This window comes from Carcharhinus amblyrhynchos, chromosome 18, assembly GCF_965287045.1.
Source record: "Carcharhinus amblyrhynchos chromosome 18, sCarAmb.v2.hapA, whole genome shotgun sequence".
Lineage (NCBI taxonomy): Eukaryota > Metazoa > Chordata > Chondrichthyes > Carcharhiniformes > Carcharhinidae > Carcharhinus > Carcharhinus amblyrhynchos.
Window position 1 is genome coordinate 42,423,308 of NC_137341.1, and position 19,917 is coordinate 42,443,224.

At 43.3% G+C, this 19,917-nt stretch overlaps 1 protein-coding gene across 4 annotated transcripts in view; it reads right to left on the minus strand.

Annotated features, from left to right (window-relative positions):
• LOC145355074 (acyl-coenzyme A synthetase ACSM3, mitochondrial-like) overlaps positions 1 to 18,417 on the minus strand; it is a 51,566-nt gene extending 33,149 nt beyond the window's left edge. Inside the window, exons 1-5 of one of the 4 annotated variants that reach the window (XM_080206907.1) lie at positions 18,366 to 18,417; positions 10,590 to 10,889; positions 9,076 to 9,286; positions 5,527 to 5,734; positions 258 to 401 (exon numbers count right to left, since the gene is read on the minus strand). In XM_080206907.1, coding sequence (XP_080063033.1) covers positions 258 to 401; positions 5,527 to 5,734; positions 9,076 to 9,286; positions 10,590 to 10,847 — 821 coding nt within the window. In that variant the 5' untranslated portion in view covers positions 10,848 to 10,889; positions 18,366 to 18,417. The other 3 variants (XM_080206908.1, XM_080206905.1, XM_080206906.1) reach the window with 3 other exon arrangements.
• Between the last annotated feature and the right edge of the window lie 1,500 nt (positions 18,418 to 19,917).

A 19,917-nucleotide genomic window follows, 5' to 3' on the forward strand; every position in this document is an offset into this window, starting at 1 on the left:
GGTCGGTTTCCTATCAAATAAACTTTGTTGGACTTTAACCTGGTGTTGAGAGACTTTTTATGATGGCATGAAATGCAGGAACTCAACAAATATCATAAGAAAAATAAATAGTGAACTCATTATTTGCCACACCAAAAAAAACTTCTTTATTTTAGGCATAGGCCTCTACAATTTATTTTGTTCTTAACAAGCCCCAGATTTAACCATACCAAGTTATCACATATATTCCACATTTATATTTGAAGTAGTTATCTGACCTTCCATTCACTGCAAGACCCATTCCATAACTGCAGTGGGTATGTAATGCCATTTTTGGAACTCCTGTAGTTCCGCTAGTAAAGAAAATGGTCATTGGATCCAAGCTCTTTGTTTTTGCACACTCATGATCTTCTGATGCAGTCCTTAGGAGATAGAGATAAGAACATTGTCATTTTTTAACTATATTTAGAACATAGAAAAACTACAGCACAAACAGGCCCTTCGGCCCACAAGTTGCGCCGATGATATCTATACCTACTAGGCTTACCTATAACCCTCAATTCTATTAAGTCCCATGTACTCATCCAGAAGTCTCTTGAAAGACCCTATCGAATTTGCCTCCACCACCACCGATGGCAGCCAATTCCACTCACCCACCACCCTCTGAGTGAAAAACTTAACCCTGATATCTCCTCTGTACCTACTCCCCAGCACCTTAAATCTGTGTCCTCTCGTAGCAACCATTCCAGCCCTTGGAAAAAGCCTCTGAGAATCCACCCGATCTATACCTCTCAACATCTTATGCACTTCTATCAGGTCACCTCTCATCCTTCGTCTCTCTAAGGAGAAAAGACCCAGCTCCCTCAACCTATCCTCATAAGGCATGCCACCCAATCCAGGCAACATCCTTGTAAATCTCCTCTGCACCCTTTCAATAGCTTCCACATCCTTTCTGTAACGAGGCGACCAGAACTGAGCACAGTATTCCAAGACAGGTCTGACTAGGGTCTTATAAAGCTGCAACATTATTTCCTGACTCCTAAACGTAATCCCACCATACGCCTTCTTAACCACATCCTCTACCTGCGAGGCCGATTTAAGAGTCCTATGGATCCGGACCCCAAGGTCCTTCTGATCCTCTACACTGCTAAGAGTCTTACCCTTGATATAATACTCCATCATCCCATTTGACCTGACAAAATGGACCACTACACATTTATCCAGGTTGAAGTCCATCTGCCACTTCTCTGCCCAGTCTTGCATCCTATCTATTCACGCTGCAACCTCTGACATCCCTCCAAACTATCTACAACACCACCAACCTTTGTGTTGTCAGCAAACTTACCAACCCATCCCTCCACTTCCTCATCCAGGTCATTTATGAACAGATCCCTGGGGTGCTCCGCTGGTGACCGACCTCCATCCAGAAAAAGACCCATCTACAACCACTCTCTGCCTTCTGTAGGCAAGCCAGTTCTAGATCCACAAGGCAACAACCCCTTGGATCCCATGCTCTCTCACTATCTCAAGAAGTCTTGCATGGGGGGACCTTATCGAACGCCTTGCTGAAGTCCATATAAATCACATCTACCGCTCTTCCTTCGTCAATGTATTTAGTCACACTTTCAAAGAACTCAACCAGGCTCGTAAGGCACAATCTGTCTTTGACTACTATTGAGCATACTAAACTTCTCTAAACGTTCATAAATCCTGTCCCTCAGAATGTTCTCCATCAACTTACCAACCACTGAGGTTAGACTCACTGGTCGGTAATTTCCTGGGCTATCCCTATTCCCTTTCTTGAATAAAGGAACTACATTCACAATCCTCCAGAATCTCTCCCGTCCCCATCGATGATGCAAAGATGATCGCCAGAGGTTCTGCAATCTCTTTCCTGACCTCCTACAGTAACCTGGGGTACATCCTATCTGGTCCCGGCGATTTATCTATCTTGATGCTATTCAAAACTTCCAACACATCCTCTTTCTTAATGTCCACATACTCAATCTTTTCAGTCTGCCACAAGCCTGCAGCACAACCACCCACATCTTTTTCAACTGTGAATACTGAGGTAAAGTATTCATTAAGCACCTCTGCTATTTCTACCGGTTCTGTACAAACTTTCCCACCTTCACATTTTATAGTTCCTATTCCTTCACATCTCATCCTTTTACATATTTGTAGAACGCCTTAGGGTTCTCCTTAATTTTACCTGCCAAGGCCTTCTCATGACCCCTTCTGGCTCTCCTAATTTCCTTCTCAAGTTCCTTCCTATAAGCCGTATACTCCTCTAGATCCCTAACATCCCCTAGCTCTCTGAAGCTTTTGTACGCTTTACTTTTCTTTTTGACTAGGTTCATTTCAACTTTCGTGCACCACGGTTCCTGTAACCTACCAAAACCTCCCTGTCTCATCGGAACGTTGTCATGCAGAACTCTAGACAAACATTCCTTGAAAATCTGCCACCTTACTTTGGTATTTTTTCCCGAGAACACCTCCTTCCAATTTACTCGTCCAATTTCCTTCCTGATGGCTTCGTATTTCCCCTTAATCTAGATAAACACTTTCCTAACTTGCCTGATCCTACCTCTTTCCAATGCTAGCATAAAGGAGATAGAGTTATGATCACTATCCCCAAGATGTTCTCCCACTGAGAGATCTGACACCTGTCCAGGTTCATTAGCCAGTACCAGATCGAGTACAACTTCTCCGCTTGTCGGCTTATTCACATACTGTGTCAAGGAACCTTCTCAGAAATTCAATAAGGTTGGTCAAGCAAGATTTTCTCTTTTGGAATCCATGCTGAATATTCATTATTTTATTTTTTCCTTTTATATTCTCTTCTATTCTTTCCTTTTGTAAGGACTCCATTATTTTTCCTACCATCAATGCTAATCTGGCTGGCATATAATTTCCTGGAAATGTATGGAATAGATTAGTTATCCACCAGTGCTCTGACATTGCGCCTTTTTCAAAAAAAAAATGCATAATAATACCTCTGTTATCATTTCCCTAGGTGTTTTAAAAAGGCATGGATACATTCCATCCATGCCAGTGACTTTAACATCTTTGAGATAACTTATTCAAAATATTCCATTTATATTCTAAATTGTAAGATTTATGTCAGAGATGCTGGAAGACAATTAGAAGTCGCCTTGTTTGAGTGAGGTAAAATGACTCACTGATGAGCGGAAGCGTTTATTTCACAGCACCATGATTATTGGTACTGATTGAATTTACCTTGTAGGAGATAATGATAGGGGGTAGCTGTTAAATCTCAGGGCAGGTGGGAGTGGGGTAGGGGTTACATTCTTAAAAAAAATTAGAAAGCTGACTCCAACTTGCTGTTTGTTTGCCGACTTCTAATTTGATACCAAAACTCCTCCCCCTATAACTCAATCAGTATCGCTTATCTTAATACAGTGGTACAAATCACTGAGACATCATACCTTACTTAAGTATATTTACTTCTAATTGTCTTTCAGAATTTCTAACTTCAGCCTCATCAGCATCCTTACCCGCTTCCTTTTTGAAAATTCACATTGAGTAATTTGCTCAAATGCCAGATCAATAATCATAATGCTTAAAAAAAGTAGCATGCCTCAGATTTCAGCAGCCATTTGGATTGTATGCTAAGTGCTTTCTCACACTGCTTGTTTTTCTTAATTCATTCGTGTGACATAGGCGCTGCTGGATGGCCTGCATTTACTGCCCATCTCTAGTTGCTCTTGAGGTGGTGGTGGTGAGCTGCCTTCTTGAATCGCTGCAGTCCATGTGCTGTGGGTTGACCCACAATGTCATTGTGAGCCAGAACGAGCAGGAATGCTTCCCTCTAAGCTACCTTACCACAAACTGCCCCCCTCCCTGCGATTTCATTGCTCTCTGTTGCTGAATATCATGGTGATCTGATCCTCCTGTCTTTGTTATCCGGGTCTGCCTGGCTTGAATTTTTTTTTGGTGTATGATGTTATATTGGGATATGAACTCTGACTGGCTATCCCTATTTAAAATAGGTCAAAAGCAATGAGTATTATTAGCATGAATGTCAACATTAAAATTATTGGTTATAGCATCTCAACTATTCCTTTTATTTCAACCAGAAAATAGCTGTGTTCATTCATGGGATATTATATGACTGAAATATGGAAAACTGACACTTTGAAAAAACATATATCTATATCAGTTTTAGAGGGTTCATTGGTAGAAGCTGAAACAGCTTCACTGAGTGTTTGTAATTTAACGTGTTAAAAATTGATTGACCTAATTTACTGAGAACACCTTTGAAATTTATGGGGGCAATTCTCCCAAAAAAATTCTAAGCACCGAATTCTTGTGAAAACTGGAGTATCTCCTGTTGATCTTTTTAGTGGGATTTTCAGAATGAATCTCTCACACTCTGAGCACTGCAGAGTGCCCGAGTGAGATTCACAGTGAAAATCTGGGACGGGACTTATTCTTGCTGGAGAGGCTGGCAGCATTGCACTCAGCGGGTCACTGCACATGCACCGATCTGTCAGAGTAGAGATTGACGTCTACGGCCCCGCATTACCAGCCTTCTGATCATTGGCCAGCCCTGAGACACTGCATCACTGCGCCTCTGACCTCACCACCCCCAATGTCTCTCTGCCCTGCCCCTAACCCCAATTTTCCTGACACCCACCTCCCAGCTGCAGCACCTCCCTCCCATACCCATCTGGATGGCTAGCGCTGACCGTCCTTTCCTCCCTCTGCCACTGAGCCCTGTGCAACCAGTCGGTGGGGTGGGGGGGTAGTCCCGCTGACACTTTCAACATAACATAACATAAGAAATAGGAGCAGGAGTAGGCCATCTAGCCCTTCGAGCCTGCCCCGCCATTCAATAAGATCATGGCTGATCTTATTGAATGGCGGGGCAGGCTCGAAGGGCTAGATGGCCTACTCCTGCTTCTATTTCTTATGTTATGTTATGTTAAAAGTGTCAGCGGGACTACCCCCCCACCCCACCGACTGGCCCTCCCCCAAAAGGCCTCACCCCTAATCACTGCCTAATGCCTGGTGGGCAGTGCCAAGCTGCCCCTTGGGCACTGCTGGGGGGCCAGACTAGCACTGCCAGGGGGCAATCCCTCTTACACCCCCGCCCCCCCCCCCCCCCCCACCGACCTCCTGCGGCGGGGGGAGGGGGGAGCTTTCATGGCTTCTATTCCCTCCAAAGAGGTCAGGCTGCCTGTTCCCCATTAATAGGGAGCAGTTGTAAACCCTGCTGCAGTGAACGACTCCAGGCAGGAGTGGCGTGGCATATGATGCTAGCGGGCCCAGAGACTTCAGGACCGGGCCTCCTAATGACAGGCAAATTCAAAGTTAAATGTTTACTCCAAAAAGTCTATAGCCGGACATGTGCAGAGGCCATGCCACCCAGTGGGGAGCCCAGTAAATGACCTCCACTGATGTCTCGCAGCGCAATGGGCTGCGAAAATCGCCCCCTATATATTTACTAGGTATGTAATTCTTTAAGGCCTGGAAGTACAACCTGTTTCAAAATTACTCCATGTAAATATAGCTATTACTAACCGGAAAAGGTCTTGGAAGCTCAGCCATCCCTGTCTCTGTTTATGTGATATGGTCACCTTTGCTTTGAGAGAAGGGCACTTGGATGACAGTGATTCAACAGCATCTGCCAGGCTTTCATCTGTAATGATGCATTTTGCTTTGGAGGCCTGCAGCCTGCTGAAAATGTCTGTGGCTGTTAACAGACTTGTGCCAGGAATCAGTACAGCACCTAATCAGAGCACAAACAAAAAGATCAATGCCTAAATATTTGTAGAGACTTAATTAGAGATAATTAGAACTAATTTATCAATGCTGACTTGAAATGTTTGAAAGAAATAACATACGCCTGGATGGGCAGAAAATCCCAAGTGAAGCCAAAATTGAGAATCTCAATGGTAAGATCTTGTGATGCCATTGTCCCTGCCGCTCATCATTAACAAAATGAGGTTCCTGCCCAGGAAGGGTGGGAACCTCATTTAATACGAAAACAGAAAATACTGGAAAATCTCAGCAAGTCTGCCAACATCTGTGGGGAGAGAACAGGGCCAATGTTTTGAGTCAGGGTGACCCTTTGAAGGGTCATCAAGGGGCCATCCTGATTTCCAGCATTTTCTGTTTCAGATTCCAGCATCCACAGTATTTTAGTTTTATTTTAATATAATTAGTTGGCTTCCCTGTTGTACTGCCTCCCAGCATTGGATTCTCCCCCTCGTTAATGTGACATCACGTTGGCGAGGTTTAGTACGGGTCCGAAGCAACAGGAATCAGCTGAAAGGAACCAGCTGGAAATGCATGGTTAAGTACAGTCCACCAGGAGAGAGGGTCATGTTCAAGCAGTACCTGGGGAGCTATGTGGGGGGAGTGGGGGGGAGTGAGCGCTGAGGAAAAAAACCTGAAAACTCCACACATAACAGATACTTATTATTCATGAATCAAAATAGTGAGCATGCTGGAAATCTATCCTGTAGACAGAAATTGCTGGAACTATTCAGCAGACCAAACACCATCTGTGGAGAGCAAAAGAATTAAAGGTTCAGGCCTGTGATCTCCCGCCAGAACTGGAAAACACTACAGGTTTTGATCAAGTACAGGGCAGAATGAAGGACAGGAAAGAATAAAAGGGAAAGAATGTGATAGGATGATTTAACAAATTATTACCTGCTGCGCCTGCGATCTGGAAGAACTGGGGCTGAGATTAACATTTGAAATTGTTTTAAGAACATAGAACACTACAGCACAAACAGGCCCTTCGGCCCACAAGTTGCACCGATCACATCTATACCTACCAAGCCATAGAACTATCTGTAACTTCCAATGCCATTAGATCCTATATACTCATCCAGAAATCTTTTAAAAGACCCCAGCGAGTTCGCCTCCATCACCACTGACGGCAGCCGATTCCACTCACTCACCACCCTCTGAGTGAAAAACTTTCCCCTAACATCCTCTGTACTTGCTTCCCAGCACCTTAAACCTGTGTCCTCTCGTAGCGACCATTTCAGCCCTGGGAAATAGCCTCCGAGAATCCACCCTATCTATTCCTCTCAACATTTTATAAACCTCTATCAGGTCGCCTCTCAACCTCCGTCTCTCCAGGGAGAAGAGACCTAGCTCCCTCAACCTATCTTCATAAGGCATGCCTCCCAATCCAGGCAACATCCTTGTAAATCTCCTCTGCACCCTCTCAATAGCTTCCACATCCTTCCTGTAGTGAGGTGACCAGAACTGCACACAGTACTCCAAGTGGGGTCTGACAAGGGTCCTATAAAGTTGCAGCATTATGTTGAGCTCAATATTGTGTCCAAGAGGCTGTGAAGTGCCTGACTGAAAGATCAGGGGTGGGATTTTCCGGCTGCATTCGCCTTGAAACCAGAAAATCCCATCTGAAGTCAAGGGACCTTTCCATGGTCCATCCCTCGCCTGCTGTGATTCCCCTCTACTCGCCCCCTAGGTGGTCTTCATTGGAACAATGTGGGAGGCTGAGAACGGAAAAGTCAAAATGGGGGTGCTATGGGCTGCACGAGTAAATTGAGTGGAGGTGTTGAGAAAAGCGATCACCCAACCTGCATGTGACCACACTGTGAGGAGCAAACACAAGGTATTAAATCGGAAGACGTATAAGTAAATCACCTGGAAAGACTATTTGGGGCCCTGGATATTGGGAACTGGTACTGCATTTCCTGCACTTGGATGCAGAGAATGTAAACGGAAGGAAATAGGCCAAGGTATTACAAAGGGAACAAAGTGGAGAGGAAAATGTGTTTTACGGCTTCACATCATGCTGGAAGTGACAGTAACTTCTCAAACTCCAATTGATGCAACTACCAAACATATCTTCCGTCCTCTTACAACATTCCCTCTTTGGCACTGAAGACAAAATGCAGATTGAGTGACTTCCTTGCTAAACATCAACATTTAGGTCGCAAGCGTGACCCTAAATTTCAGATCCATTTTAATTCTCTGTCTCACTCCCACTCTGTCTTGATCTATACACTATCCTAATGATATTGAATGAAAGCTCAACAAACAACACTTCATCTTTTGATTAGTTTCAGTAGGGCCTTTAACACAGCAAGCATTTCAGATCATGAGCACTGTTCCATGTTTCAAACAGCAGATGTCCTACTGTTCTGCAAATATCATCGGTTTTCTACCCTCTTTACTTTTGTTAATTTCCTGGCCTCCTTTCCCTGCACGTATAGTTGCTTAAAATGTTTTCCCACTTCTGATGGCAGTCACAGGTCTGAAGTGTTAACTCTGCTTTCCTCTCCATAGGTGCTGTTTGGTTGGCTGAGCATCTTCTACTTTTGTTGTGTAGCATTCAGTACAAAGCTTGTGGTACATATACATTTGTTTCCAGAGCTCACATTTCCAGGAACAGTTCACCAGCCTAGGCCGTACAGCAGCATGGGCATTACTCTACATCAAGCATGGCAGACCACATGATTCTCCTGCATTATGAATAGGCTTTCCATGGCTATCAAGTCCTGGAAAGGGATTCAAACCCTGAGCTTTCAGTTCATTATGACACATCACTTCCAGTTTTTCTGGCACTCAGCTTCATAACTGTAATCTTTCTATTCCTCAATCGCAGAAGTAAATCTTTATTGTGGGCTAGCAACATATCAGGGTTCCCACAAATCAATAAATCAGTAACAAAATCTATCACCAGAAACTGTTAACATGCTTTTTATAATTACGATAATTTAATTCCATTTTAACATGTTTTTATCAATGTATGGCTTGTATGAGTAATTTAGTCTGATAATTCGAAGGCTGATGAATTATGTATATATCGGAAAGGATATAATTACTGAAGCACCTACAGATTAATTACTATTTCTACATGTATTAATGGAATTCCATTGGGTTGGACTCAGTACTTAATTGGCCAACAATTGCACAGAATAAACAAAAACTGTTCCAAATCTGAATTTTATATACATTAATCAAAAGCTCTTTGCAATGATTTGATTTTTAAATGAGCTGTTTTGAGACAACCTCTTAAAGGAAGAAGAGTTAAAATATATATTTGTTATATGTCCATCTTGACAGTAATATTGACTTTACCTGTTCTCATGCATGCTATGTTTATAAGCCACCATTCCGGAACTCGTGGCAGGATAACAATAACTCGATCAGTTAATTGTAGGTTGCAGGGTCCTGACAGGACATTGGCCACTTTCTTAGAGAAGATTTCAAGGTCTTGGAAGCTCCATTTCACCTCTTGCCCATGTTCACTCAACCACCAGAAAGCAGGGTTCGAACCTCTGCTCCCAGCCTGAGGGAAATACCAATGGAAATATTATCAGACAAGTAACAACACAGCATTTGTTGTTTTTAAGTTCTTTCAAATTCTTTTTAGCAAGGTTTCAATCAAATTTTAATGAATATTTAAGTAGCTCTTGTAATTTCAGAAGATTAGTGATATCAGGAAAATTACTTCTGTTTTCTTTTGTTAATGCATATACCATTTTAGATAAAAGCAAATTACTAGATGCTGGAATCTGAAACCAAAAGAGAAAATGCTGGAAAATCTCAGCAGGTCTGGCAGCATCTGTAAGGAGAGAAAAGACCTGATGTTTTGAGTCCAAACGACCCTTTGTCAAAGCTAGCAAGAAGTAAATTGGAGCTTTGACAAAGGGTTTTCTGGGCTCGAAACGTCAGCTCTTTTTTTCTCCTTACAGATGCTGCCAGACCAAGTGTGATTTTCCAGCATTTTCCTTTTTTGGTACAATTTTAGAGTATTTTTAATTGGCAAGAGTCATAGGTCTGAATTTTTTACTCATCATGCATGTGCATTTAACAGGCATGGAAGTAGGGGTGACGTGTGCTCCCGGCCATGGTCAATCCTGGAGCACCATTAATTGACTAGCCAGCATAAAACACACCCTGTGAAAGGCTGAGCACTGACATGGAGGGCGGGCACTGAGGAATTGGAAGGTGTAGGCTGGCATTCCCAATGTGCTCCCTCAGGGTGACAGCTGGTGCAGAGCTGTCTCAGGGAGCTACTGATCTGTGAAAAATAAATAGATGGAAAAAGTTGTCATGATTGTCTAGGCAGCACAATCATACACAGACCTCAGTCCTCAGACATATTGTTAATTTTAATTAAGTCCAACCTTTTCTTCCACCTTAGATCCAGGTTGCAAACATAAAGTCCACCTTGCTAACTGGCTTGCCTGCCTACTGTACAGATATAAAATATAATATCCTGGTCAACCGGTGTTTAAATCATTTAAACTGGTTTGTTAATTGACAATGATAGCACTTCCAACTTTCGCGTGAGCCCGCTAACCAAAATATTATGCGAGTGTACGATGAGGTTGGGGCACATGCCTGATGTCTGCTCACCTTATTTCATGCACTTCGAGGTGAACGCACCCAAACTTTGGATGTCAATTTCTGGCCTTAGTATTCCAAATGCACAAACTCACTTATGTTATTCTGAGTGCATAAATTGCACTGACCATTCAACTAACTGAAACATTTTGATGAATGCGTTTACCTTACAAGTTTCGTAGAAACTGATTATTACATCTAAAAATAAACTGTGTTTATCACACAGGAGGCTTATAAAGTACCTTTTCCATTTCACTCCACTTATCGAGGACATCACTTGCAAAATTGAAGTATTCTGGCACTTGTGGCTTGTACTCCTGTTTGATAGATTCATAGTCTGTGAAATTCTGAGGATTACAGGTCTTGTTATTTGAGAAGAATGATCTGAATTGTGTTTTCAATATTCCAAAAGTTCTTTTGCTGCAATTAGCCAGGATCGATGAATTGACACTCATTAGTCGTAGCTTTAGCGTACCGGATGGAGTCATTAGGATCTTCATTTTATATCATGTGGAATTGGACAGCCAATATACACAATAAAACTAGAAAGACAAAGATTCATCAATACATAAGATTGAAGCTCACAGAACAGAAGTAAATATATAACCATGAAATCAAGATGTTTCAATGATTTGCAGCATTATAGGGCAAACTTGCTGACTCATAGTCAAAGTTCAACCAGGATTGACATTTGTAGCTTAGTTCAAATTTGTTCATAATGAGGCTCAGGAGCTGGTGGGGCAAGGACGTGGAAAGGAATCCCAGAGCCTCTTTTCAGTCTTTCAGGACAAAATACAGACACAAACTATTTGTTGAGCAGTCTCTAATTCATTGGACATAAGCTTGGCTAGTTCAGAATGGAACATAAAAAATGTAATTCTGTAATGGACAATTGATGTGGAGTACAAAAAGTCCCCTACGATAGCACCCTCAAATCTGACTGTAACAGAATTTGTTGAAAGATTTGGAAGGATAAAGCTATTTTATTCAATTTCTTTGTTTAAACATTTATAGATCGATTGCAAAAAAATTAACAGGTTTTCTTAAAGTATAAAAATGTTTTTTATTGTGTTAAAAAGCCCAGTAAAGACAGCAAAATAATTCAAAAGCTAAATACATGTTTCTCAAACTTTTGCAACCTATATTCACACACATACAAACATGCAAAATTTACAAGCTATACTGTAGGTAGTTATCTTGCTAGCCAAATTAGAGTTCAATATTGAAAGGTAAAGAAACAGCAAATTCATAGTTTATGAGCTCTTGGCTGTAGCAGGACTTTTTTCCTGGTGATCTTGAAGTTCCAAGAGTAAAGTTGAAGCCATGTAAAAGTACATTTTTTTTCAGATGTCTGGGTCTTCTTTCCCGCCATCTGGAGAGTTGGGTGAGAACACATCTTTACCAACTCCGACTGCTCCTCAACCAATTCATGCTCCAGTAAGCTTTGATTGGCTGCAGGCTGGATTTCCTCCCCTCATTTAAAAGGAATTCCCACCTACCGGCATTTTTGATTGGTTGATAGTCTCCAGTCCCTACAGCAACAGCACTGCACAGTAGATAGAAGTCATTGGAGATTAAGGCCGAAACTTTATGGTCCTTCCCGCCACCGCTAACTCCCCCATGGCGCATTCCTTGATGGCGGAAGGCATGGAGCAGCAAAATCCCATAGACATCAGTGGGACTATCTAATGTCAGGCCAACGTTTGCTGCCAGGAAATACGCAGTGGGGGGCTGGGGAGCGAAAATCCTCCCCCGAGTCTGGGGAGCAGGATCCAGGTTAGATCAAGGGGTCCCTGGGCTGGTAGATATGGGGATGAGGGGGACAGGCGGAGTCACAGGACAGAGGCTGGGGGTAGAAGACAGGTCCAGAGGCCACTGGACATTAAGAGGGGGAAAATACTGGAATTCAGGGTGCTTCTAATAGAGGCATCTCCCCACCACAACAATTCCCGCCATTTGTTGTATTTCAGGTTTCCCCACAGAGGTATCTTCTTGCAAGTCTAAATATTGAGGCTGGGCAGGAAGTGGCCCTTAAGGGCCTCAACTGGGGCAAGGGTGGGCTTCCCATCAGAGGCCTTGCCTGCCCGAGTTGTGTGGTTTGGCAGATGGGGATCCATTTGGAAACCCGTCCCTTCAATTCCCCCCCCGCCTTTCCTGTTTAAAACCTGTTGGTGGGAGAACATAAAATTCTGACCAATTTCTTTTTAAAACATAATTCATCTTTTCCAAAAGGTCAGTGAAGTTTGAATCTGAGGTTCCTTTCAATGGAAAATTCAGGCCCTCTGTGATAGCTTTTTAAATTTTAAGTGATCGGGTCTTAACTTGGGAAAGGAGAGAGGATAGCTGAGGCATTAAAGGCTGACATATCCAAGTTTACCCATTTATCTACTCCTCTGAAAACTTTTCTGGATTACTCACTTTTGTCTTTAGCAGCTTGTATTTTAAAAAGAATTCAGAATGGTTACTTCAGTCACATGATCTTTTTATCCTGATGATTTCAGGCAGTATTTATTTATCTGGGGTGGGATATTTCTGTCCTGCTGCGCTGGTCGAGCAGGGCAGGAAATACGAGCAATAGACGAAAACTCGGGTGCTCTGCTGATATTGCTAGCCCCGTTCTGTCGGCAAAATATTAATTCACGATTACCGTGTCATTAATGAGCTCGAGACGCAATAGTCCAAGATTATTCAGAATTGTAAATCATATTTGTATTTGCTATTAAAGCCTTCGAAGTGAAAATATTTGCCAGTAAAACTGACCTTCAGATTGAGATGGAGCAGCAAAGGGTCAAACTAAGTTGAACACTCCTTCACCCTTCCGAACATTTGCCTGCACAACAACCTTGAAATAACTTCCGGTAAGACGATCGCCTTTCTTATGTGGAACATTAGAGCTACAACAATGAGCATGACAGGTAACGTGGTGGGTTTGGTGGAAAACATGGATTGAGTATTTGTTAATAGGCTGAAAATAGAGAATAGGCATAAATCTATTGGGAAAGTAAGCTATGACTAGTGTGGGGCCACAATGAATATCATCGGCACAACTTGTGGGCCGAAGGGCCTGTTTATGCTGTAGTTTTTCTATGTTCTATGTTCAATCGATTTTAATACTTTAGATAGCTGAGGCTCAAGCTCTCATTCTTGAACTCCTCTCCATTGAGCCATGTATAATATCCACCACAGCTGCTAAAAACTACCATTTGGCGACAATATTTATTTGTTTTATTCATTTTTCTGCAACCAATATCAATGACTGAAATGAATAGAAAATTGTAATCTACCCAGGTTTGTTGACAATACAAGTTAGATGAGAAAGTAAGTTGTGAGGAGGACACAAAGAAGCTTCAAAGAGATACAGATGTTTTAGGTGAGAGAGAAGCACTGGCCCAGAGACCCAGGGTGATGCTTTAAGGACCCACGTTTGAATCCCATCATGGCAGATGGTGAAACTTGAACTCAATAAAAATCTGGAATTGTAAGTTTAATGATGTGCATGAAGCCATTGTCAATGGTTGTAAAAGCCCATCTGGCAAACTAATATTTGGGAAGGAAATCTGTCATCCTTTTGTGGTCTATCCTATATATGACTGGATCCATAGAAATGTGTTTGACTCTTAAATGCTCTCAGCGATGGGAAAATAATGCTGGCCCAGCCAGCAATGCCCAGATCCCGTGAACGAATTTAAAAATTGAATATGGCAGATGGAATATAACGTGGAGCTGTATCCAATTTGATAGGAAAAATATAAAAGTTACATTTTTTTAAATGGTGAGAGATTGGGAAATGATGATATTTAGAGTAATCTGAGTGTTCTTGTACATGAATGACAGAAAGTGAACATGAAAGTGCTGCACAAAATTAGGAAAGCAAATTATACTAAAGTATTAAGGGATTAGAAAATCAAAGAGGAGTTGGCATAGTGGTAATGTTACTTGATGAGAGATTCAGGTTGTTATAACCATTAGACATTATAAGATGATTATATTTTAAACTCTTTTAAATCAAGGTAGGATAGGAGAGGGGGATGTGACCTCACATGAAATCTGCCCAGAGACAAGCCAATGTGACCTGGTTGCCATGGGGACAGGAGCAAGGTCAAAACTTATTGTAAGGTATGTGACGTTAATGTACCTTTAAGGAAGGTAACGAACATCACATGCTCTCTGCAGCTCACAGCTTCAGCTGATGTCATTAGAACTGGCTTGTCTGGAGATGTCCTTTTATTGCTACTTCAATAGCTTAAATGGGGTCTGTTTATTTTAACTCAGGGTTGCTTTATGATCCTGCATTGTTAGGATGGTCAGGTGTTTTCGGACAGTTAGTTTTTTCCTTTCCAGTGAGTTTAAGGTTTCATTTTCTGTATGGCTACAGTTAGAGTTGAGTTTTAGAAGGGACAGCAAGTTCTCTCCCTGGTTTTGGAAATTCTGCTGGTTAGCCGAAAGCAAGGTCTTGCCTTTCTGAAGGGAGGAATCTGCTGTTGGTGATTGCCTAGAGAACTGGTGTTTTGGGAAGCTGTTTTGGCTTCAAACTGTTCTAAGTCTATCTAGTGAACTGCAGACTTCATCCAAAGGACTCAATCCCAGTATCATGTGAGCATTAGTCTACACTGTATTAAACCTGTTTGAAGGGTCTTTTGTCTATGGGTTTGGCTTGATTGGAACACATTAGATATATTGGTTATCAGTGGTTATTTTTGCTTTTTGTTTGTAACTGATAAAAGTTCTTACTAATTTTCTTACTAAAAACATTAACTATATTCTTAAATAAACTTTGTTTGATAAAAGCTCATTGATGGGTCATTTGAATCATACGTGAAGTGAAACATATAATGCTTATCCTAGCCAAGATGCAAAACTTATGATCTGCTGGGGAGGGGGCACTCGCGTGGCGGCAGCTCCATACAGAACTTTGGGATTTTGGACCTGAACCATAACAAGTGCAAGTTTTAACATCCAGACACAATGGAGAAGGTATCTGTTTTTGCTATACAGATTTACAGGATGGAAATCTTCCAAGTCCCCCACCAGATCTTCTGCTGGTCCCCACCATGGTGGGCTGGAAAACACATCAGAGGCCGGCATGAAATTAACTTGCATCCCACTAATGGATGTAGATGAAGACCTGACCAAAATTTTGCACCCATGCCAGTGGGAAAACACACCGGCATGAAACACGTTTGAAACAATGTGTAGCTATCAGGATTTTGCTGACTAATGCCTAAGGCTGCCTCTGAAGCTTGGGATGGAGGCCACCTGCAATCTTGGAATGGCACTGTAGTGAGTCATGGGAGCATCTGTAAATGCACCTTCCAGATTTGGTGTCGGTCCATCTACCAGCTTCACAATGTCCCTGGAGCTCCATCTTCTGGGATGAAGTGTTCTCGGCTATCTATTCTTTTGAATTTCATGAACGTTCATGAAAAGAGCTGCCCATTGGTCTCCCATCTGGCCTTCCAATCTTTCATGAATCCAACGTGAAATTCTGTCAGTCTGAAATCTGATTGCATGAGGTGGTCCATAGTTTGCACAAGACTTCAAAGTGAATGAAACAAAGTTTTTCTACCATAATGCTGTGTGCCTCTGATGCACTGTGCAACATTCTGCTGGGGCCAGTTGTTACCTCCATGCCGAACTGGTCTTCATGGACAGCATCATGCTGCTTGGACCATGGACCTTCCTGTTTCACTGAGTCAGATCAGTACAGTGCCTGGGGTTGGGGGATACAGGTGTCTCCTTCCGCCAATGCCATACACCTGCGTCTATCAGGACTGCACTGTGATGCGAGACTCATGCAGCCATCACATCAAAGTTCCAAAGTTCCATAGGAGTGGCATGCGATCTGGGGCTGCACCGGAAGTGGTTCCCTCCCACAGGGGTTTACAACTGCTCCCCACTAAGGAAGAAAACGGTGGCCCGACCATGCTGGAGAGAGCACAGGCCACTGAGGTCCCTCTTGAGGGAGTAAGGAGGGGTGCCTCCAGTGACTGCCCTAGGGGTAAACTAGCATTGTCAATGCGGCCTTCACGACACAGAGTTGCTGAGCAGAGACTGATAGCCAAGTTCCACACAGATGAGGACGGTCTCAACAGAGATCTTGGGTTCATGTCGCACTATCTGTTAACCCCATGACTTGCCTGGGTTTGCTAAACCTCATTTACTGTACTCTCTGGAGACAATACACATCTCTTTAACCTGGGCTTAATGCTCCTTCCACTCACATTGTTGGCCTCTTTAAGACTGGAATAGCAGGTTAGGTGTAAAGATTTGCATTCTAATCAGTAATCTGTAAACTGTCTGTGCTGTTATATGCTCTGTCTGAGGCCAGCACTCTCCATTCGCCCGACAAAGGGGCAAACCCCGAAAGCTTGCGAGTTTACTATCAAATAAATCGGTTGGACTTAAACCTGGTGTTGTCAGACTTCTTACTGTGTTTACCCCAGTCCAATGCCGGCATCTCCACATCAAAACTGCTACATGCACAGTGGCCTGCTCAGCACTATGCTGCCAGCCTCTCAGACAGGAATAAGCACTACCTCTAGATCTTCAGAGTGAATCCCACAAGGGCGCTCAACTGTGTCTGACCCATCTCCTGGGCCTAGATCTCCTGTGTCTCAACCCCTCCCCTCTCTCACAAAACAAGGATAGGGTCCTCTTTGTCCTCACTTTTCACCCATCCAGCCTCAGCATTTAAAGGATCATCCTCCACCATTTCCACCAACATGATGTCAGGACCAAACATATTTCCTCTCACTGCCCTGTCAGTATTCCACCTAGATTGTTTCTGCCAGAACACCCTGGTCCACTCCTCCACCACACTCAACACTTCACCTACCGGCCACGGCAGCTTCCCATGCAATTGTGAAAGGTGCAATAGCCTTTATCTCCTCCTAGCTCACCATCCTAGGGCCTAAACGCTCTTTTCAGGTGAAGCAGTGTTTCACATGCACGTCCTTTAATCATTTGAAGACTGGGTAACCACTTTGCAGAACACCTTCGGTCTGTCCAATGCATGACCCAGACCCTCCTGTTGCTTGCCATTTCAACACACCATCTAGCTCTCTTGTCCATATGACCGTCCTTGGCCTGTAGCAAATATTCCAATGAAGCCCAATGCAAACTGGAGGAACAACATCTCATCTTCCAATTAAACGCTTTACAGCCTTCCAGATTGAACATTGAGTTCAACAATTTTACAGCATGAACTCTCTCCTTCACCTCCTTATAAATCCATTACTTTATACTCTAGCGTATATTTTAAATTTTAATTTCTTCCATCATTCCATTTTTCTACTTCCAAATCTCGCTTTCCAACTTATTTGATACTGTGTACCTTTGTTCTGTCATTTACACATTCCAATCTCATAGCACCATTCTCAGCCTTTATAACCACCATTTACATTCCCTTTGTCCTTTTGTCTGTGACATCTTTTTTAAAGTTTATTCATTGATCACAAATAGGCTTACATTAACACAGCAATGAAGTTACTGTGAAAATCCCCTAGCCGTCACACATCGGCGTCTGTTTGGGTACACTGAGGGAGAATGCAGCATGACCAATGCACCTAACCAGCATGTCTTTCGGACTGTGGGAGGAAACAGGAGCACCCGGAGGAAACCCACGCAGACTCGGGAAGAACGTGCAGACCCCGCACAGGCAGTGACCCAAGGCGGGAATAGAACTTGGGTCCCTGGCGCTGTGAGGCACCGCTGTGCTGCCACTGGGAGCTATAATGATCACAAAAAACCCATCTGGTTCATTAATGTCCTTTAGAGAAGGAAATCTACCTACTTACCTGATCTGGCCTACATGTGACTCCACAGTCACGGCAATGTGGTTGGCTCTCAACTGCCCCCTGTTCAAAGGAAATCAGGGACGGGCAACAAAGCTCGTTCTTTGCAGTGACACCCAAAGGTGCTATGAGGTTGCTTCTTCTTTTTCCCCCCATACCCCCATATCTCTCCTTCACTCCCCAGGACACTAACCTCTGCTGTCCCTATAATAATGCTTCACTTACCGGCACTTGGACCCTCGCGCCGGGAGCTCCCTTTCACGCGCCAGCCCCAACGGCCAACCGGCGCCCACGTGCCCGCCTCCTCCCAGTCCATGTCCCTCACCTATCGGCCGTTTGCCGCCATCACGCAGGCGCACAACATCTTCCACACGGCCGCGCGTGCGCGGCGGGCAGAACCGTCAAAGGGAAAACACCGTCCGCGCATGCACAGTAGGCGGATCCAGCAATGGGAAGACCATCGTCCGCGCGTGCGCAGTAGGCGGAACCGTGACTGGGGGAAGATCATAGTCCGCACGTGCGCAGTAGGCGGAGCTGTCCATGAGGTTTGGAGATTGATTGACGAAGAGTGTGGCTGGTAAAGAGTAAAAGGCTGTGATCATTGACCACACGCCTGTGCCACACACCTGACAAAGGAACAGTGTTTCCGAAAGCTTGTGGGTTTACTATCAAATAAACTGGTTGGACTTTAACCTGGTGTTGAAAGACTTTTTATTGTGCCCACTCAAAAGCCCCAGTGCCCAGCACCAGCTGTAAATGGCACTGCACCTGTGGACTTGTTGCAACAAAGAGCTCAATGTGCACAAGAATCCAAAGATGCATGTACAGGTTTGGTGGATTGACCAAGCTAAATTGTCCCTTATAGTGTGTAGGTTAGGGGATGAGCAGGGAAAGAGTTTAGCTTATTTATTAATCTCACAAATAAGTTTAACAATGCAATGAAGTTACAATGAAAATCCCCTAGCCGTCACACTCCTGCACCTGTTCAGGTACATTGAGGGAGAATTTAGCATAGCCAATGCACCTACTCAGCACATCTTTTGGACTGTGAGGGGCTATCAGATACCAGTAGAAATCCATGCAGACATGGGGAGAATGTGCCGTCTCCACGCTGACAGTCACCCAAACTGGGAATTGAACCTGGGTTCCTGGTGCTGTGAGGCAGCAGTGCTAACTACTGTGCAACAGGGGTAATTATTATGTAGGTTTGTAGTGATAAAGTGGGTCTGGGTAAGATGCTTTGTTGGAGATTCAGTTGCAGACTCAATGGGCCATATGACAAAGTTTTGACAAAGGGAATCGAAACATCAGTTCTTTTCTCTCCTTACAGATGCTGCCAGACCTGCTGAGATTTTCCAGCGTTTTTTCTTTTGGCTAACATTTCAGGTCATTTTATCAGATTGGGAAAAGTTAGAATAGCTATAATAATATGTAATAACTTTTAACAAGGTGAAATGTGGGAGGAGAGGAAAAAAGAAAAAGGGAAGGTCAGATAGGGTGGGAGATCAAAGATATTAAATGACAAAAGAGTTGTTGGAACAGAGTCAAAGAAATTAGTAATGGGACAAGTAAAGAAACAACGGATGGGTCCCCAAAACAAAGAGACATTTCAACTCAAAATGTGAACTTGGTTAAGTGAGTGGGCAGAAAATTGGCAAAATGAATTCAATGTGGGAAGAGATAGAATGAGAAGGCGGATTATTATTTAAATGGAGAGAGGCTGCAGAAAGCTGCACAAAGGAACTTGGGGTTCTTGTTCACGAAACCCGGAAAGCTA